Genomic DNA, 18,930 nt, shown 5'->3' on the forward strand with positions numbered 1-18,930 from the left:
TTGTATTCGAATAAACGTGTCTGAATGTTTTTCTACAAATGTGTCTATGTCTTGACTTTGATTACAGCTCCCGATCGGTTATATTGAAGTAGCTGTAGCAAGCTAGGGTTAGGAAGTATAAAGCGCACATAGATGTATTCAGCGCTATGAAGAATATGAAATAGAAAGTATACTCGTTACATCGAACCTCTGCAAAGAGGGGTCGTTCCGAGAGCACCGTTGTGGAGGCAAACAGCGCAAGAGCTAGTGCGGCGCCCACAAACATCATCTTAAAAAGAAAGAAATATATTTGGGATCAGCATTCAATTAAAAGGAAACCTTGCTTTCAGTTCAACAATATTAATTTTAGTGGCAATATTTCAAGAGACAACGTCTGCTCTCATAAGAAAATGTATGCTAGATTTGGAATGGAAAATATATTTAATTTTTCTTAATTTTAGAAATCAAAATTTATATTCTTTACATGCATGCCACAATTTCGTAAATTTTTACAAAATTTCAAATATATCTATGCGCGTTACAATAACAATTCTATATTAAAATATATTATTGGAAGTTTATAAAATTAAAATCTTTGGTTAATTCCAATTTTGAGGTCGAATTAAAAAAAATATTACATGCTTTTAAACTGTAACAGTATATGGCTTTAGATTTGTTGTACTCAACTTTTACGAGTAAATATCCTTAAAATGCCATTTATTCTTCATAATATAATTCAACAAACTTTACATACAAGTACATACTTGTATCTCCCTATTAATGCCATGAATATAATGTTACGTAATTCAGTCGAAATCAATGACTCATCGAATTCAAAAATAAGGTTTCTCCTTAGGATTTACCTTTGCAGCCATTTTACAGCTAGGATAAATATGTGGGAAGATTCTTTTTCGACTCACCAGGCTGGCTATTATCAATTTAATTTCCATGTTGCTCACATATTTGGCTCTTACAAGAAGCATGACGGCAAAAGAATAGAACAAGGTAAAGCCAACAGTCCACCTCATGTAGGTGAGTTCGAGAAAGCGAGGATAGGGGCCTTCGATATTATCCACAATGTAGCTCTTGCAGGTGCCGACCGCCTCGTCATCACCATCGTCAACTGGTTCAAAGGCCGGAAGGTTAAAAAGCGGATTCACTATAATATGTTCAATTTTAGAGAGCATATTCAGTGCACCGAAGCAGGCAATCTAAAAAATGTTGAAAAATATCCAATTAGACCTTAAATGTTGGGGGATGTTGGGGAAATTTACAAAAGCACAGAGCGCCATAAAACCGGTGCTAAAGCCAAGTCCCTTGCACATTTTTATATTTTCGCTCAAAACACTTCAAACGACAGCTTACGACTGGGCTTTGGTTGATCGCAATATGCTATAAAATCAAAACATGTGAATCAGATTGGCAGAAGAAATGCAAGCCAGCTGTCTCGACTCCAATTTCGTGTTTTGTTGTGAGGGAGGGGAGCTCGTGGTTAGGGAATTTGCATGTAAAAACATTTGGAGTTGAGTTAAGTAAATAGTTTTATTTTACAAATGGTTCTTTTTCACTTAAAATCTATGCTTTCTCAATGGACTTACCGTGAAAATGGATGACTGTGTGCATAAACTGATGAATTGGGCTTAAAACAATGCTTACTTAAAATTAATCAACTTTTTGTTGCTGGCAGCCAGCCCGGGTTAGTGGAGTATTAGTTGAGAACACATTCATATATTTAACATTCCATTTTGATGCCAACTTTAAAAATAATGTCTGTTCAATTCAAAAACAACAACTTATTTGAAAAACACTTAGATTTCTAGATAGTCACTGTATTCGTTTGTTTTAAGGGCACAATTTCATGTTGGAACTATTCTGTGCTTAGGCTTTGGCATTTTGGACAAGTGCCTGCACAAATAAAAATAATAAAAAAAAAAACAAATGATAAACCTAGAAGCTATAAAAACATACATACAACCCAGCGGTATGTAGTGGTCAACTTAAAATATGCTTAAAGACTTTAATTTGGAATTGTCGCAAAAGTTGATTGCGTTACAATACGCCAAATATAATAAACGTTGTACTATAACTCATATATGATAACCATCCACCGACTACTGACTAAACTTAATGCCAATGTTGTTAACACGAGTTTTCATGTGCTGCAGCACATCCTGCGAGAACTCCTCGATAGTTGTGAAGCGGCTCTTCTGAAAGCTGAATATGTCGGCTAGAAATGAGAGCAACTGCTCTCGAAAATAATGACAAATGTCGCGCAGATTCTCATTGGGCCCGAAAAAGCCCCAAGCCATCAAAGGTGATATCTGCTCAGATATGACATAGAAGTGGGCCATGAAGCCATTGGGAAACTTAAGCATACGCTTTTTGGCCTTCAGCACGGACCAAACAGCGGTGGTGAGTGCCTGAAAATAAAAAAAAAAGTGGCGTAAGTAATGACTAACTTGATTTATCAAAAGTTAACTTACCGTCTCTTTAAAACCATTGGATAGCCAACGATTTTGCACCACAGCTGTAACGCTCGCTGGGGGCGCATCCAAATCCCGGAACGAGTCAAGTATTATAAAATCTAGGCATATATCGTAAAATGTCATAGCTTTCACATTGCGTGCCTCCAACTCCACCTGGATTAACGGCCAATTGCTGGGATCGTGCAGATAGTTTATCATATCCTCATACCCAACGAGAAACTCTTTTGTGTCTTTGTCGCCAAGACATAACAAATCTGTCAATATTTGTCGGCCGGCATCGCAAATCCATTGACCCACAGCCGGGTCCTATAAATTAAAAAACGTTGAATGACCAGCAAAAACAAAGAAAGCAGCTGAACCCACCTTAAATAGATACTGAAAGGCCAGACGCACACAGTGGAGCTTTGCCAAGTATTCGGTATCGCTGCCGCAATGCATTAGCTCAGAGCGTATGGTGCGGCAGGGTACGGTGCACTCGTCGTGGTGTTTCAAAGCTGTTTGAAACAACGGGTACTCCTCATATGACGCCTCAATAAACCCTTCAAATTCGCGCAGATCAGCGACCTGATCCAGCGCCGAGGCGAAACTTTCAGCGGAATCGAAATTGGGATCAGAGCCAGCGCGGCTAAGCACACTGCCTGATTTGCGTGAATGTCGATCCTCGTCAGCATTGCTGCCATCATCGTTGGCCGCAAGGCCATCCTCTTCAGCCTCATCAATGGAATGTTCCTCGCGAAACAGCACTGAGCGTTGATCCAAAAACAGTAGCTCACTCTGCTCCTGCAGGGTATAGGACATTTCGAGTAAATTTTGTATTTCACGACAGAATTCCGAGTCCTCGGCTGTGGTAAGTGCGGCGGGCACACCGCCCGGAGAATAGTGCGCAGCCAGCGCATCTTCCCAAAAATTAATGACAGTATCTAGCGCCTCCATACCCATCACACCCAACTGTTGTGCAGTCAACTGTGTGACCACATCTCCCGCTCCCGTATGGCCCTGTGCATTGGACACAAGCGTTCCAGCACCAATGGAACCCGATGCCATTGACAGGCGATCCGAGTAGGCCAGTGTGGAGCCTACGGGACTGCCAGAGCGTGCCGATGCCTTGGAGCCCGCAATCGAGATGAGATCGTTGGGACTTCGCATACTATTCCGTGTACGTCGGCCTGTGTACTTCCGTGGTCGACGTGGTGGACGAGGAGGCTTCCGGCGACGAAGAAATCGCGACAGTACGCTCATCAGTGCGACGCCAGCAGTCAGCGAGAAGAGTACAACCTGCATGACCAATTTATTAATATAAATTGATAGAAAAACATCGATAGCTTACCTTTGTTGTGGTGGATACGCGGAACGGCATTATGCTGCCACTTGACCAGGATGCAGGCAGCAAACGTTGCATAACTTACGTCTAGCTCTATATCCTAGTGTATCGCTTGTGCTTTGTGATTTGTGCGAGCGTTTTTGTAGCCAACTCCGCGCTAAGCTTTGAGGTTAGGCACCAGCACTCGCCCAATAGTTACGCGGGAAATACTGTGGTTGCTTGCACATTGGCGGTGGCAGCTTTCATAAATGAAAAGCGTGATCGTTTTCGAAATGCAGCTCTTCCTCTACTTTACCATCAAATGCAAATTAATTTTATTGTGCGTGCTCGGATCAACGACCGTTAGTTGCAGCTTATACCGTTTTTGATTTGTGTAAACAGCACCTCCGCTTAGCACAAGAACTTGCCGTCTGTAACATCCACTTGTAAGGCGGGCGAGTGCTAACGGAGACGACACAAAAATACATGCAATTGTTTAGAAAAACAATTGTCAGATTGTCAATGGCAAAGCAAACCAAAAAACTTTCACTTTCTAGGCCGAAAACAACAATTGCATCACAGTTTGATTTTTGGGCTCTCTAAAATATCAGCGGCAACACATGCGAAGTTGTCCGTGTCAGTGTTGCCCACTGAGTTGGGTCAGTCGGGTCCGAACTAGTTTCACTAAAAAATTATATACTGAACTAAATTTTTGGGTTTATTTCGTTAAGTTCTTCAAGTAAGTGATTTATCATTCAACAACATTTTTAAGTTGATAAATATCTCAATGATGAGTATTTCGGAAGAAGAAAGAATGCTTTAATACGGTGGCACTCCAAAGATATGCAATCTAAGCCCGGGTATTCAACTAAACTAGGTCTTTCGCTTTAGCTCTTTTATTTTGTGAACAAAATTGATCGACAGGTTGAATTAATAGTAAAAAATAAATTGTGTATAATAAAAATAAAATTAATAATAGGAAACTTCTTTTTAAATGAAAACATTAAAATATAGGCACGTACATGGGCCTCCTTAAAATTCTTTATTGTAATATCATTATGTTGCTATACAGAATGTATTTTTAAATATAAATAAAAGCTTTTCTGGTTAAAGCAAAATTAAAAACCTATAATTGATTTAACTGGTGACTAAACTAGAGAAAGCGCTTATGTATGCAATGGAACTAAAATAACGATAAGTTCGTTCCATGAAATGGGAACCATTGCCCACCTTCTTTGACAGTACGGTAAGCTGTTCGCAGCTGTGCGACGTTGCCACTCTGTTGGTCAGCTGTGAATAAATGAGTGTAGTTGTCGCTGTGACGTCACGGCCAACAAAACAAACCGGCAAGAACCAGCACAAGCGCAAACGCAATGCGAAAATAGCCGCGATCGCTGCGACTGCTGGTGTGGTTGTTACGTTTTTGAAATGCTCTTGCGTTATTAAATTTTTGGCATCGGTGCAAAGCTGAAAATTCATAACACTCACGCACACACACTCACAGCCATTTACTCATCATAGCTATTATTCCACGACAATACAATTTTTGCCATTGTCTTATTTGATTTTCCTGTGGCTGCAATACGCACTTATCTTATTAGACGCCAGTATACGTATAATGTCTGAAGATGCCAAGAGTAAGTAGATCACCTCTATAGCTGCAGCCCCCGATCGCACAAACACTAATTTCATTATCAATTATCTAAGATCCACGTACCAGCAACATCATACAAAACCAACTTTTTCGTCGCCAACGCAGTCTCAAGCTTGAAGCTCTGCAGAAGCAGCGTTCACTACACGGTGGCACTGTCGACGCGGACGATGATGACGCACAGTTTGACAAGGTCGGTGATGTACAGTCAAGGCCACGTAGACAGCAAACCTTAAAGTCTTCTACCTTCTCGTTCGCAGACCTACATAGTCATTATATTTACGGAGAAAGCTAAGCTGCGACATTGTCAGGATGTTGAGAAAATTATACAAGAGTTTGGCATTCAGACCACCTTGGAGATAGTCAGGTTGAATCCATTTCAGATCCAATTTTAGGAAATACTATTTTACTTTCTTCTATTTCTTTCATTCACAGTCAGAGCGAAAAATATTTGTATCTTTCTGCCAGTTTAGACACGCTGCTGCGTCTGGCCGATGAGGCCGAATTGGAAAAAATGACCACCACCGGCAGCATGCAAAAGTTCAATCATGGTTGTGTATCCGATTTTTTACAGCCCGGCATGTCTAAGGATCAAATTTTACGCTACTGTGAGACGCCTGTGCTCATCAAGGATGTGGTAAAACCACCAATTAGATCATACATACAGAAAGGCTACATAGAGGATATGTTTCCCCTGCATGATATAGTGAGTGGGCGTCACTGAGATTTTAAAAAACCTAATATTAAGTTCCAAACTCTTTCAGCTATATTTAGAGAAATTTAATGTGAATCTCAAGCGTGTTAGACTGCCCATTGAGGAGATACGAAACTATTTTGGCTCTAGCATTGGCATGTATTTTGGCTTTCTAGAGTTCTACACTCAGGCGCTGGTATTTCCAGCCATTTTTGGCACTCTGCAATATTTCTTTGACTTCAATCTCTCGCTTGTATGCAGCTTTTATGTCATCTGGACCACAGTGGGTAATAAAATGATTATTCTAGAGTTTTATTTAAAGCTGTATTTTACAGATTTTTCTTGAGCTTTGGAAGCGTAAGTGCGCCGGATATTCGTATCGCTGGGGCACTATAGAAATGAGCAGTTTGGATAAGCCACGCTCGGCGTACAAAGGAAAACTAAAGCCGGATCCCATTACTGGCAAAATGACTCTCCATTATCCCATGCGCTACACTTACCTGCAAATGTATTGTATTTCGTATCCAGTGGTTTTGGTTTGTGTTGTGGCCGCCGCCTGGTTTGCGCTCTATCAGTTCCAAATCGAAGCTGAGGTGCTGGCCGACTTTGGACCCGAATCCTGGCTGCTTTATGTGCCGGTCATAGTACAATCAGTGCTCATTTCCATTTTCTCGTGGGCCTATGAGAAGCTTGCAACATTCCTCACCAATCAAGAGAATCATCGCACGCGCTCTCAATACGATAGACATCGTGTGAATAAGCTGATGATTTTCGAGATTGTGAACAATTTCTTCTCACAATTTTATATTGCCTTCGTCCTCCAGGATCTTAAGCAATTGAAATATCAATTGATGATGCAACTGCTCATCTTCCAGTTGCTGTGCATTGCGCAAGAGATCGGCATACCATTAATGGCTGTGCTACGTCAGAAGTATGCGAAGTATCGTCTCAAGGAGGTGGAGCAGGAAAAGATCAACACCATCACAAATTTGGCGCGCTACGAGCAATGCTTTTACGAATCAGGCCTCGATCAATATCAGTCCACTTATGAGGATTATCTACAAATGTGCATACAGTTTGGCTATGTTGTGCTATTTGCGGCAGTGGCTCCTTTTGCTGCTTTGGGTGCGCTCATTAACAATGTATTTGCAGCCCACATTGATATGTTTAAGGTGGGAAGTCACTGATTAATAGGAGTGTGCTTTCTCAAACTCTTCCTTCTTTCATTTTAGATTTCCAACATCTTCAAGCGCCCTTTTGCGCGTCGGACCAAGAACATTGGCGCTTGGCAACTGGCCTTTGAACTCCTATCGGTCATGTCCTTGCTGAGCAACTGTGGTCTGCTCTTCTTGCAGCCGAATGTCAAGTGAGTGAAATAAATATTTTATATCTATATATATATATACTTTATTTGATTTATTTATCCTGATCTTCGTGCAGACAATTCTTCGCCCACTGGCTGCCAAGCATACCGGATCTGTCCTTCATTATATTCGAACATTTGCTTCTGGGCCTCAAGTTCATCATCCACAAGGTTATACACGAAAGGCCGCGTTGGGTGCGCATAGGGTTGCTAAAGGCTGACTTCGAGACCAGTCAGGCTCTCAAGTAAGTTACAAATTATATAAAGGATTCAAACTTTTTTAGATTTATTTAATTTGAATGCTAAAAGTTGCTTATAATTTATGTTTAAAGTCCCTTTTTGGGATAACTATTTTGACACAATCCATCCATATTAGATAATCGCTCGATTTCTACTATATTTGTCTTTCTTAAACATTACAGAAAATTCAAGGCAGCTAACAAAATGGCTTAAAAATGGAACTACAATCGAGTCTGGCGATAATTGGTGCTAAAACATAAATACTTAATTATTAAGAGTGCAATGAACTAATGAATTAATTTTTATTATGTAATGTTCACTAAAAGAGACCTATAAATACATACGTACATATATAAAATTATTAATATGTATGAAATCAGTCAAATGCTATTCATTAAACTAATTTGCTTAAGAGTGTCTCTTTTTATGAAAATCAGAATAGTGTGTATTTTTTAGTGAGGCCTGGAACCAAAACAAAAATGGAATCTCTTTTTTTTACAGCAATAATTAAAATTATACGATGAACAACCTTAGTGTAGGAGGAGAAAAATAAAATAAAATAAATCTTTCTTGACTAGCGAAAGCCCTTATAATGTTTAAAGGCCAGAAATGCATCGAAGGCATGAAGCAGACCCGCCGCATAGCCCATGTACTGAAAATGAAGAAATTATTGCGGACAAAAGAATTTTGTAGACTGCTCTACTCTACTCACATATGTGGCCGTCATGGCCGGATAGGCGAGAAAGCCGGGACGGACCAGAAACTGCGGATGCAACCAAACAACACAGGCAAATCCCATATAGCTAGCCGAGCTGAAATACATGCAGCAGGCAATGGCATTAAATAGCGTTTCCTGGAAATTTGCAAAAACGTCAAATGGGTGTTAAAAGAAAAAATCCCAATGGCATATACCCACAAATAATGATTGGCGTATCAGACCGTACGATTTCTCCGAGAAGCAGTAACAAACAAGCAAAATGGCTGTTGTGGTAAAACAATAGGCTGTCGTCGTCAGAAAGCTGGTCAGTGCCTGGCCAATCGAATCTGCGTACGGCACACCACAACGGATTAGCAGACCCTCACATAATGTGGCCAATCCCAGCTGCAAAAGTTTCAGCAATCCGCCACGGGACAGCACAAAGCCAAAGTTGATGCACGTACAGACGCGACAGCAGCAAATCTTAATACCCAGCTGTTGACTCATGCCACGCATACCGAAGGAAGCCATAACTTCTGGAACTCTAGACTACCGAACTACCGATTGCTTGGTCTTGCCGTTGCGTACTAACATCTGACAGCCTGGCTGCAATTGGATCTTTCGGCAGCGACATCGGAAGACAAGACATCGTCTATAAATAGACAAGCGCTCCTACCCCAAGCAGAGCACGAAAAGTATGGGCTTCCTATTGGTAAACAAACTGAAGAAGTACAGTCGAAACTCATTATTATAAACACATACTTCGGGAGCAGCTTCATTTATATAAACAGGGGAAAGATTAAATATAAAAATAAAAACAAACAGCAAATCAGACTTAAGTCTGAGTCAAGCTGAGATAGAGCCAATTCCCATTAAATGCTTTCAGACCTAAAACGTTTTGAGCAATTAGTAAAACCGCAGGGTGCTCTAGTGGCTTTGTTTTAATGACCTGTTCCCGAAGAGTCAAGGGTTAAATCAACATATGTATCAGGTGGAATAGCACCAAGAAGACCTAATGTTATAGGTGCATATTTGCATAACAATTACTGAAAATTAAACAGTCTTATCCATATGCAGGTCACGTTTTTTACAAATTATAAATGCCTCACATTACTCGTATACATATATATAATATACGTATATAGCTCTCATACGATGTAAAAATTATGATTATGGCATACAAACCTTAAAGCCATTTTTCCTCCGAATTTCCCAAATCCGTTCAAATTTCCGATTCCTAGATTTTAAAGTATGACAAGGACAACTTGTTAGAAACTAGAACCTAGATTAATCGTTACATATCATGGAAAAGGCCAACTTTTGTTTCCTACAGGTTGAATTTTTCCATTTTATAAAACTGCACTCAAGAAAGCGTCGGAGCTGTAAAATATTCACATAAATACGTATGTAAGTATTTAAACGAACATTTTAATATAAAGAATCCGCGAGTTTTCTTTGTTTACGGATCGCGTCCATATATATTATGTGGATGTGTTTAGTGGACTTTGCTATTATTGTCACAGATGCTCAGACACTTAGTCATTAATGCTCCGGGCACACACATGCACCCATTTCCATAGAATCAAATAAAATTCAAAATTCTCACCATGTGCCTGCCTTACTTCAGCAAATTGTTCGGCCACTCAAACCGACGGGCCACCAGAGTTGAGAGCAGTCTCATTATGACGCCACGTCCCACCGCTAGTATGGAGACTATAACGATGGCTCAGTCGCGACAGTCACTTAACACGACTGGGATAACGCTCATTAAGGTGGAGACTCCAGTGATGAGCAGCGCAGCGCCATCCTTGATTATGGTGGAGAATGCGACCACCACCAGCATGGGCGGAATTAGTGAAGCCACTGACACCGCCACCAGCTTGAACTCCAACTGCACATCAGCCCAGGTCAGCCTTCAGTCCACTAGCAGCGGGCATGAGCAGTCGACGACACAGTCCCAGGGTGGAGCTCAAACATCCTGGTGGAATTACTTTGGCATGAATAAGCACAAGAAGACCAGTATTGAGTCGCTCTAAACTCTTATAGAAAGAAAAAGTGCGGCAATGGTGAGAAGAGCAGCAGCCACTAGCAATTTAGAATTTTTCACATAACTTTTAAAAAACATTTTTGAAAATAGAAACCAGCTAACATCATAAACTTTTGGTTTTTTCTTGACAAGATTGGTGGGTCAATGGGAGAGAATTAATGTCTATAAAAATTCGTACTTTATTCCAGCAATATATGTACATATTTTGCAGGGTTTTTTAGTTATACAATTATTTTTCAGTGCTTCTTACCCGAGAAAAGCTTGACAAGAAATTAAAAAAAAAAGAGAGACTATTTCAAATTTTTTATAATCTAACAAATAAAACAAGTTATACGTAAAAATTCATACGCATTTTTTATCGTTTTATTTCCCTCCGAAAACTGTTAGTTTGATTCTATATAACAAACAGTATAAGCTATTACCCCTGTTTTTATTTGTTCACTTTTTAAATTCAACGGATTTTATTTTTTAATCAAAATTAGTTGCAGGAATACCACAGCTAATCCGGATAATACGTTGTGTGGAGTATACAGGATGCGCCATCTTTTATGTCGGTATGTAAACACTGAATATCTTTGAAAATAAACAGCCGATTTTCCAGTATGAGATATTTTTATTTAATTTGGTTCTGTACAATTTCTTGAACTATGGTTTTCAACACTGGTCTACTCAAGTCAATCGGTTCACTAATGACAAAGCCATTCAATATCTACACACCGACATAAAAGATGGCGCACCCTGTATGTATGCATATAGTATAATATAGTATTTACATATACTTATTCAAGATGATTTAGTTTACTTATTGCATCTACATACATAAATCTGTTTTTACAGGTATCATATAGCTGTTAGAGCTGTGACTTGCTACATCGATACACTTCTGGCTAAATAATCGATAAGTAGATATTGCTCAGCTCTATACCGAACGTTGTCACGTTGCGGCAGACCGGCGTGTTTTTGATTTGTTTTTCTTTTCCTTACCGCGTGCGTTTTGCGCTGGGAAAAAGTGAATTTAAAACAAAGATTTTATTCAACATGACCATAAAGCTGGACAAGAAGGCACAAAAACGCGAGATGCCACAAAATATAGCCAAAGGTGGCAAGAAGCAGAAAATAAATACGACGGTCGCTACAGGAGTTAAACATGCGGTAAATGGTGATACGCCCGTGCCTGCCAAGAAACAGAAATTTAATAAAAAGCAGTCAAAAACCGAAGAAGACGGCAATAATTCTAAATCTGAGCCCGCCACCGAGCCTGTGGTGGAACCCAGCAAAAACAAGAAGGAAAAGATCCATTCAAATAATGCGGTCAATGGCGATGTGCCCGTGCCTGCCAAGAAACAAAAATTGAATAAAAAACAGCCAGAAACCGATAAAGGCAGTAATAATGCTGAATCTGCAGACGAGTCTGGGGTGGTACTCAGCAAAAGCAAGAAGGAAACAGCCAAAATTGTTGCCAATGGTGATGTTGCGGTGCCTGTCAAGAAACAAAAATTAAATAAAAAGCACTTAAAAACCGCTGAAGGCGACAATAATATTAAAGCTGAGCCTGGAGTCGAATCTAAATCGTTGACAGCCAACTTGAACAAAAACGTTTTTGGCATCTTCAAGAAGCTTCACAACAAACAGCATAGCCAGAAACATATCAACGAGTTGATCAGTTTGCTGAAATCCGAAATGGACGTAGACAAGGTGAGTGCGAGCAGCCACAAAATCAGATTTTTTTTATTGTTCTTATTTTTTGCAGCGCAATGCAACCTGCGCATATACGCTAAAACGTTTGGTGCGCGGCACCGGCGCCGATGATAAACAGGTCGTGGCAATCAATGCGAGCTGCATAAATGCTATTCTGCGCACAGTGCCCGATATTGATCTGCTCGAGCTGCTAAAGAATATGAAGCGGGATTTGCCAGTGGCTGCACAACTGAAGAAAAAGGAGGAATCTTTGGCTGCTGTGGGTCAGTTGATAACGGTCTATAGCATTATGCAGACGCAGCATTTTGAAAATGCTACGCCAGAGCTACTTGCAGAAATCTACCAGATCCTCATAGGTCAGCTTAAGAGTCGTGAGTATTTGAGCAGCATGTCGGCAAGTTTCATAGCAGATTCGTTTAAAAAGGTACAATGCAAAACACATACATATATACATTATACTTTTGATTAATCGCTGGTTGTGTATTTTAGGTAAATGCAAAAACCTTTAAAGGGCATGTCTGGCCATTATTAGAGTCAACGCTGTCGAAGGCTTCTAGCGCAAAGCAGTTGCATGCATGCAATTTGCTGCTCGCCGTGCATAACAACTATCCAAAGGTGCTGGCGCGTTCTCAGCTGCAAACCATGCTTTGTGGCAATCGGTCAGAGCCGCAATATGCAGAACTCTTTGCCTTGTATTTGAATAGTACTTCCATAAGTCAAACTGAAGGCGCAGAGGAGCGTTTAGCCAAATTTCTGGTGGCCGATAGCAAGTTGCTGGCCGCTTGGCAGCAATTTGTAGATGCAACGCCACTGAAACACAATACTGCCAAAATTTGCGTCATTAAAGTTATCAGCTATGTGCTGCTCAACTATCAGGAGAGTACTGAGAAGGATGAACAACTACTGGCGTTGTTTAGCATACCCTTTGTAGAGTTTTTGATGGCCGAGCTCCTGGTGGCCAAACAGAAAAACAAATCAGCGAAACCTTCTCAGTTGCAGTTGCGCTCCACATGTCGCATCTTCGAGGCGTCTCTGCTTCTGAGCTTTGAGAAAGTGCTCAAAAAAGATGCCATCAAGCTGGGCTTATTAAACCGACTCCTGCAGGTAAAGCTGCAGTTGGACACAATAATGCACACGCCGCGCTTCACACAACAGTTGCTAAATCATCTGGAGGTGCCGAGCCTGAAGCACATATATAATTTGTACAAAGAAAAACTTATTTGTCCCGACGAGGAATCGACAACCAAGCCCATGCGAGAGTATTGTCTCAATCAAATGCAGTTTATAATGCAGCACATCAAGTTCGAATCTAAGGAGGACAACAAATGGCGCAAAGAACAGCTTAAGTTCTTAATGTTTGCGGGCCTCTTTCATCTGGATGAAAAGCAGCAGCCTTGCGAACCGAAGGCAGCCGCTGCGTTCAGCAAGCAAACGGCAGCTCGTTGCGAGGAGGTGTTCTTTTCATGCATACTCCACAAGTGCAATGACATGAAGTCATTGTGCAAAGTATTGCGCACTCATGTAAAAACGCTGGACAACCAGCTAAAGGTTGAGGGGACTGAGCAAATGTTGCGCGAGCCACGCAGTGAGGAGGCGCAAAGCGCCTGGTCGCATGTCCAGCAGACCCTGCTGGCAACCACTAAAGAGGACGATACACTGGACTTGGCCTACGATGCATTAATTCTGTTTTTGGGTTTGGCGCTCTGTACACGTAACAATATTCCTGTTGCCCTATTGTCCGATTTCGTCATTTGCAAGCAACGAGCTCACGACGAACTCTCTGGCAAGCCCAACGCAAATCCGGTAAGTAAGACACCAATCTTATCCTGAGCGCTTAAATTAATTTGTCGTTTTTCACCTTTGCAGGAGGATCCGTCGTGGAAGGAGGTTCTAACGGATTCGTTGCTGCAGCTGTTACTGCAAACTGGCCACTTCTGGCGTGACTTTGTGAATGCTCTTTTTACGACAATGGTGCCGTATTTGGAGAAAGATAACTTGGGGCAGATGTTGCAGATATTGGATATGAGCAAGAATCCTCTGAGAGGGGAAGGGGAAGATGAAGCAGACAGTGAGCTGGAAGATGGGCAGGACGACGATGATGATGGACACAGCAGCAACAGTGAGTCGGGTTCAGATAGCGAAGAAGAGGAAGACGATAACGATGATGAGGAAATGGATGACGAAGATACACGTCTCGCACAAATACGGGAAAATGTGCGTGCGGCGCTGGTAGATGATGGTGATGATGCCAGCTCCGTGGATTGGAACGATGTGGACGATGAGCAGGGCGACCGTTTGAATGCTGCACTGGAGCGTGCTTTTGTAGCCTTCAAACCAAATTCAGGGAAATCGAAGAAGCAGCTTCCAACGAAATCTGAGCGCATTAGCAGCACCGCACTGTTACACTTTCGCATACGCGTCCTTGACCTTGTTGAGCTGTTTGTAGTTAAGAAGCCGCAAATGGATGTGATTCTCGATGCCCTCTGTAGTGTCTATCAGGTCCACAAGCTGACAAATGCAGACAAAAAGTTAAAGCCGTTGCACGAGGCGAGCACCAAACTGTTGCGAAAACTGCTCACACAGAACATTGTTCAGCAGCCAAAGAAAAAAGCAAACAAACAGGCCCTTATAGATTGCATTGAACATTTTATGGCGCCTTCCGAAGAGCAGCAGCTAACCAATTCTGGAGCACAGCCGGTCAAGCCCTCAGCTGACACGACGCTGTGGCGCAATAAGTGCGTCGCCTATCTGGTGGCACAATACGAGGGCGGAAGCGATGACAAGAACATCTGGTCGCTGCTCGACGATTATTTACGCGACTGGTTGGCCAAACGTAACAGCGCCCACTCACTCGGTAGCTACGAAGCGTTGCTACAAACCCAATGGCCAGGCAGGGCAAAGCTTGCTGCTACTTTGGCAGAACACCTCCAACTGGAGCGGACCCGCGCTTTCCGGCGCGTTCAAATACTTAGCGTGCTCGTCAAGCAGTCTCGACAAATTCAGGCAGCTTTGGCCGGAAACGAGCAAATTGCAAGGCAGTTTAAGCGCAGCATTCAAGACTTTGCAGAGCAGGTTTTGGCCTCCGAGAAGGACAAAGTAGCGCCCAAGGAACGCCAGCTTTTGGCCAAGCTTCTTGGCCAGCAAAGCGGCAAAGAGTTGGCGGCGTTGCAACAACGCTTGCAAGGCAGCAAAATTAAACAGAAGGAGGAATCAGTTGAAGCCTAAATCCTGTATATATATAATGCATACTATTTGATGAACTGGCTACATTATTTTTGCTTACAATATTCATAAGTTGTTTATTTTAATACAAAATAAAAAATACCCAAGTAAAAATATAAGTTCTGTATAGAAAACTTAATTCGTTTGATTAACAGCTCTTTTGTCTAATTCAGGACAGTTCCAATTTCTGAATTCGTCCACGTCGAAATGATATAAAGAGGAAGGTCGAACTCGGAATTCTCCGACTCTGCAAGCTTTGGAATTGCGCGAAAGTTACAAAATACGGTAGCAAAAAATTTGGAGGAAAAAGTAATCATGCATAATTCCCAGCGCGTAGGAGAGTCTTCATACCAAGTTCATTCAATGCTGGTTGAAATACAGGCGTTTATCCAGACAGACATACTAATATGTATGTATGTCTGGAGAGATTTATTTGGTCATGTTGATTAGAAGTATCTGTAAATAATTTATTGGGTCGCCTGTTTCATAGAATTACACAAACCTAAAATATCTTTTTTACACTTGGGGACCTACATTTGTAAGTAGGTACTGATACTATTAGAATTACATATGTATATTGTTACTAAAGAGGGTACATTTATATTTTAGGATTGAGATATATGTCTTTAGTATACTTTTCGAATGGAAATTTACGTATAATAGTTCGTTCCGGAATTTTATGAAATAGATTTACCCAATACTCATCTTTATAAAACTGTCAGCTCTCTCAAACCTTAATTTTAGGATATGAGATTATAGTGAAAATATAGAACACACCATTTGATTATACAACTATTCTGTTTAGCGCATATCAACAATGTCGAATGTTGAATTAATAAATATTTTTATTAAACTAAAATGGAATTTTTTACACTCCAAAACCGATCACTTCTCCAGTTAAACTCTCAAATCAGTTTCAGTTAACGTTGGGCAAGTAGAAATATTGTGATAACGTAGACTCTATTTGGGGCATCATCACTTGATTTTTGTTGCCGCGTTTCTTGCTCACATGGCAAATGACATGAGTCAGTATGTCCAGCATATGCTCGCTGCATAAAAGAAAGGGAGGTTGAGAGGTGTTTAAAAAAGAGGGAGAGAGAAATACAAATGGAATATAGGCTCTCACCTCTCAGCGTACTGCTCGATGGCATCGCACAGCGACTGGATGAACCAACTTCCTTCTGAGGTGTGACGCAAAGCAACAAACCCTTGAACCGTAGACATGGCCTTCAGAAGATTCTTTCGATTCTTCGGACACTTTATTGTGGCATTTATAGTGAGCTGGTGTGGATAAAAGGAGATTTAAATAATTGGTTTATCGTTAAAAAAAACACTTTAGTGGACGAACCGTTTTATTGTCCATATCATTCTGTTGGCATGCCTGTATGATCAGCACTTTCGGTTTCTCGCTTAAATTTTCGTTTGAGCAGAGCACATTCTCGATCTCGCTTATCTTTAGGGCTATGCTGTCGTGTCCATAGACGGCGCCTTCAAACCCATGCGATAAAATGCAAACTATGAGCGAGTCGCGATGACAAGAACGCGCACACGCATCACGAATGTGTTGGAGCATCTGCAGATGATTGAGATTATCGTGCGCCTCCACCATATAGCCCAAGGCAGAGAATACCTTTTTTAAGCGCTCCTTGTCCTTATCGGTGCCCAGGCGTGGTTCCAAATTTTTTGTAGGTAGCAGATTCTAGAAGGATGTAATAACAATATCGGTAATATTAGCCACACTATACACATTTATGCCTCAAAAGGTAAGGGGTTCACTAGTTGGAATTGAAATTTTGGGCAGAAATTTCGCACCGAGGATTGACCGCATCGAGCCACCCTACCACTAAAGCTATCGAAAGACCCAATTTTTATTATTTCTTAGGGTTTCTCTTTGCTTGGAATTCGAGGCTAAAACTACAAATAAAATGATATTTACTTCTAACTAAAAATTTAGTGACGTAATAAAATAAAATACTTGCATAACTGCTCATCTCACCTGCAAGCCTTCGGCGACATTGGTGTGAAAAGATTGCTGATTGATGATGAGCACGATGCCGGCATTCTTCCGGCTGATGTTAAAACCTTTTTCCCGACGGCGTACTGATAAATGCCTGCTTGCTGTATCCATTACTGTGGGTGTTGGCGATGTTGGCGTTGCTGCATCCTCTTCACATTTTGCTGGGACTTGTGACGGTAAAGTCTGGGTTGGAACTTCATTGGCGGCGGAAGTGGCATTACTATTGATGGTCTGGATGAGCAAACTGGACAGAGATTCCAAGTTGTTAAATTTAAAATACTCAATGAGTATTTGCATGTCGCTTCCCTCGGCATTGATGTCTCCTAGCTTGATGATACGTCGTGTCAGCCAATGAAGCAGAAAGATTTCTAAGTAAGCAAAGTCGTAGATGAGCAATCGATCGTTAGCACTTGCGCTCTCTGGACCCTGTTGCTGTGCATTTATTCTTGTCTGCATGTCGCTTATGCTCAACACCAGGCGGCTACTTTGAGCCAAAGTCAGCTGTTCGCAGACGATGTAGAGCGCTTTCAGCAGCGGATGAACGTGCAGCGTCACCTCATGTATATGGGGCAAGTAATGGAGGCGCAGCTCTTGCCATTGGAATCCCAGTTTGCGCAGTACTCGGCGTGCATTAATGATCGTAAGCGCTTCAATGAGATGGGCACGCCAATTCTTCTGGTTAGTGTGAGCATATTGACGCAATAAGTCGCTATTTTGGTGATGCTGTGGACCACTGATGCTATTAGCACGGGCTAGTGTCAGTAGCTTTTGTAAAACATATTCTGCATTGGAATGCTGGTCGCCATAAAGCAGAAACGCCAACGATACCTGTTTGTAGTATTGTTGTTGTTGTTCCGAAAATTTTTATTGTAAGATAAGAAAATCGAACTCACCTTCTGTGCAAAGTTTAAATCACGTTCTATGTACGGTAAGTCTTCCACATCAATTGTATCCATATGTTGAATGCCGTTTCGTGTAGACATTGTCATGTGTAAATTGGGGAGTCACCAAAATAATTTTACACACAGCTATTTCACGGAAGTGCAACAAAAATGACAAAATATAAACTTATAACGAAAGTGCACGCCGATGAGCTAATATCAATTACGGAATACTGCCTTCGTGTTAAACGCAGTTAATCGGAATCACAACTCAACACTTTACTTAGAAAAATAAAAACAAAAACATCTGCAGCAACAAGTGCTGAAGCAAGTCCTATGACGCAGGGTAAAAGTTTCATAGCAAGCAACTTAAGCAAGCACCGCTCATATGTTCTTACCAAATTAATGAATCAGTGTTACCAATTGAACTGTAAATTGTGGGAATACTGCTAGTAATTTTAGAATAGGCGTTTGTGGAATAGTTCAGAAATGGCTTTTTAACAGGGCAAGTAACAACAAGATTCTAGAGAATTAATAATATTAGAAAAAGCTTCTAAAATTTATTAACTGGCTCACATGTGTATACATACATATATGTATAATTATTTAAAAATTGCGCAATGAAGCTTGCCTTATGACTTTATAAATTTTCCAT

General features: G+C 41.1%; 7 protein-coding genes across 9 annotated transcripts; 3 read left to right on the plus strand and 4 right to left on the minus strand.

Moving 5' to 3' along the window:
* Positions 1-6: 6 nt before the first annotated feature.
* LOC115627249 lies at positions 7-1,323 on the minus strand. The gene is made up of 3 exons (XM_030522875.1): positions 1,254-1,323; positions 900-1,190; positions 7-268 (listed from the first exon to the last, which is right to left on the minus strand). The coding sequence occupies exons 1-3, from the start codon at positions 1,302-1,304 to the stop codon at positions 62-64; spliced, it is 549 nt and encodes a 182-aa protein (XP_030378735.1). The 5' UTR covers positions 1,305-1,323; the 3' UTR covers positions 7-61.
* Positions 1,324-1,502: 179 nt separating this feature from the next.
* On the minus strand, positions 1,503-4,503 carry LOC115627117 (mitoguardin). 2 transcript variants are annotated; one of them, XM_030522684.1, is made up of 5 exons: positions 4,146-4,503; positions 3,793-4,075; positions 2,829-3,740; positions 2,463-2,771; positions 1,503-2,399 (listed from the first exon to the last, which is right to left on the minus strand). In XM_030522684.1, the coding sequence occupies exons 2-5, from the start codon at positions 3,862-3,864 to the stop codon at positions 2,091-2,093; spliced, it is 1,602 nt and encodes a 533-aa protein (XP_030378544.1). In that variant the 5' UTR covers positions 3,865-4,075; positions 4,146-4,503; the 3' UTR covers positions 1,503-2,090. The 2 variants fall into 2 exon arrangements, with proteins under 2 accessions (XP_030378544.1, XP_030378543.1); XM_030522683.1 differs by having other exon boundaries at positions 3,793-4,503.
* Positions 4,504-5,139: 636 nt separating this feature from the next.
* LOC115627230 (anoctamin-10) lies at positions 5,140-8,037 on the plus strand. Its single transcript, XM_030522853.1, has 9 exons — positions 5,140-5,402; positions 5,473-5,609; positions 5,677-5,783; positions 5,852-6,122; positions 6,181-6,393; positions 6,446-7,282; positions 7,343-7,476; positions 7,551-7,718; positions 7,896-8,037. The coding sequence occupies exons 1-9, from the start codon at positions 5,384-5,386 to the stop codon at positions 7,924-7,926; spliced, it is 1,917 nt and encodes a 638-aa protein (XP_030378713.1). The 5' UTR covers positions 5,140-5,383; the 3' UTR covers positions 7,927-8,037.
* A 250-nt stretch (positions 8,038-8,287) lies between these two features.
* LOC115627340 (protein singles bar) lies at positions 8,288-9,045 on the minus strand. Its single transcript, XM_030522985.1, has 3 exons — positions 8,630-9,045; positions 8,426-8,566; positions 8,288-8,365 (listed from the first exon to the last, which is right to left on the minus strand). Exons 1-3 carry the CDS (start codon positions 8,939-8,941, stop codon positions 8,288-8,290), a joined length of 531 nt encoding a protein of 176 aa, XP_030378845.1. The 5' UTR covers positions 8,942-9,045.
* Positions 9,046-9,965: 920 nt separating this feature from the next.
* Positions 9,966-10,567, plus strand: LOC115627327. Its single transcript, XM_030522971.1, has one exon. It carries the CDS (start codon positions 10,018-10,020, stop codon positions 10,444-10,446), a length of 429 nt encoding a protein of 142 aa, XP_030378831.1. The 5' UTR covers positions 9,966-10,017; the 3' UTR covers positions 10,447-10,567.
* Positions 10,568-11,383: 816 nt separating this feature from the next.
* Positions 11,384-15,474, plus strand: LOC115627282 (myb-binding protein 1A). Its single transcript, XM_030522913.1, has 4 exons — positions 11,384-12,152; positions 12,208-12,579; positions 12,645-13,958; positions 14,022-15,474. The coding sequence occupies exons 1-4, from the start codon at positions 11,496-11,498 to the stop codon at positions 15,378-15,380; spliced, it is 3,702 nt and encodes a 1,233-aa protein (XP_030378773.1). The 5' UTR covers positions 11,384-11,495; the 3' UTR covers positions 15,381-15,474.
* Positions 15,475-16,174: 700 nt separating this feature from the next.
* On the minus strand, positions 16,175-18,540 carry LOC115627154 (caspase-8). 2 transcript variants are annotated; one of them, XM_030522734.1, is made up of 5 exons: positions 18,288-18,540; positions 17,374-18,189; positions 16,726-17,076; positions 16,504-16,658; positions 16,175-16,426 (listed from the first exon to the last, which is right to left on the minus strand). In XM_030522734.1, the coding sequence occupies exons 1-5, from the start codon at positions 18,381-18,383 to the stop codon at positions 16,294-16,296; spliced, it is 1,551 nt and encodes a 516-aa protein (XP_030378594.1). In that variant the 5' UTR covers positions 18,384-18,540; the 3' UTR covers positions 16,175-16,293. The 2 variants fall into 2 exon arrangements, with proteins under 2 accessions (XP_030378594.1, XP_030378593.1); XM_030522733.1 differs by having other exon boundaries at positions 16,176-16,426; positions 17,374-18,222.
* Between the last annotated feature and the right edge of the window lie 390 nt (positions 18,541-18,930).

This window comes from Scaptodrosophila lebanonensis, unplaced genomic scaffold (genome assembly GCF_003285725.1).
Source record: "Scaptodrosophila lebanonensis strain 11010-0011.00,11010-0021.00 unplaced genomic scaffold, SlebRS2 tig00000092-arrow-pilon, whole genome shotgun sequence".
Taxonomy (NCBI): domain Eukaryota; kingdom Metazoa; phylum Arthropoda; class Insecta; order Diptera; family Drosophilidae; genus Scaptodrosophila; species Scaptodrosophila lebanonensis.

Bases quoted from the DNA above. Each gene is read 5' to 3' on its own strand.
- LOC115627249 (XM_030522875.1), bottom strand. From the start codon at position 1,304: ATGTGCAAGGGACTTGGCTTTAGCACCGGTTTTATGGCGCTCTGTGCT. The intron at 1,191-1,253 runs GTAAATTTCCCC...AACATTTTTTAG, and splicing joins TTATGGCGCTCTGTGCTTTT to ATTGCCTGCTTCGGTGCACT. The intron at 269-899 runs GTGAGTCGAAAA...TTTCTTTTTAAG, and splicing joins AATTGATAATAGCCAGCCTG to ATGATGTTTGTGGGCGCCGC.
- LOC115627117 (XM_030522684.1), bottom strand. From the start codon at position 3,864: ATGCAACGTTTGCTGCCTGCATCCTGGTCAAGTGGCAGCATAATGCCG. The intron at 3,741-3,792 runs GTAAGCTATCGA...TTGGTCATGCAG, and splicing joins GCGTATCCACCACAACAAAG to GTTGTACTCTTCTCGCTGAC. The intron at 2,400-2,462 runs GTAAGTTAACTT...TTTTATTTTCAG, and splicing joins CCAATGGTTTTAAAGAGACG to GCACTCACCACCGCTGTTTG.
- LOC115627230 (XM_030522853.1), top strand. The intron at 6,123-6,180 runs GTGAGTGGGCGT...AAACTCTTTCAG, and splicing joins TGTTTCCCCTGCATGATATA to CTATATTTAGAGAAATTTAA. The intron at 6,394-6,445 runs GTGGGTAATAAA...TGTATTTTACAG, and splicing joins TTTATGTCATCTGGACCACA to ATTTTTCTTGAGCTTTGGAA.
- LOC115627340 (XM_030522985.1), bottom strand. From the start codon at position 8,941: ATGGCTTCCTTCGGTATGCGTGGCATGAGTCAACAGCTGGGTATTAAG. The intron at 8,567-8,629 runs GTGGGTATATGC...GCAAATTTCCAG, and splicing joins TGATACGCCAATCATTATTT to GAAACGCTATTTAATGCCAT. The intron at 8,366-8,425 runs GTGAGTAGAGTA...CTTCATTTTCAG, and splicing joins CGGCCATGACGGCCACATAT to TACATGGGCTATGCGGCGGG.
- LOC115627327 (XM_030522971.1), top strand. From the start codon at position 10,018: ATGTGCCTGCCTTACTTCAGCAAATTGTTCGGCCACTCAAACCGACGG.
- LOC115627282 (XM_030522913.1), top strand. From the start codon at position 11,496: ATGACCATAAAGCTGGACAAGAAGGCACAAAAACGCGAGATGCCACAA. The intron at 12,153-12,207 runs GTGAGTGCGAGC...TATTTTTTGCAG, and splicing joins CCGAAATGGACGTAGACAAG to CGCAATGCAACCTGCGCATA. The intron at 13,959-14,021 runs GTAAGTAAGACA...TCACCTTTGCAG, and splicing joins GCAAGCCCAACGCAAATCCG to GAGGATCCGTCGTGGAAGGA.
- LOC115627154 (XM_030522733.1), bottom strand. From the start codon at position 18,383: ATGACAATGTCTACACGAAACGGCATTCAACATATGGATACAATTGAT. The intron at 18,223-18,287 runs GTGAGTTCGATT...TACTACAAACAG, and splicing joins ATTTAAACTTTGCACAGAAG to GTATCGTTGGCGTTTCTGCT. The intron at 16,659-16,725 runs GTTCGTCCACTA...TATCCACACCAG, and splicing joins ATGATATGGACAATAAAACG to CTCACTATAAATGCCACAAT.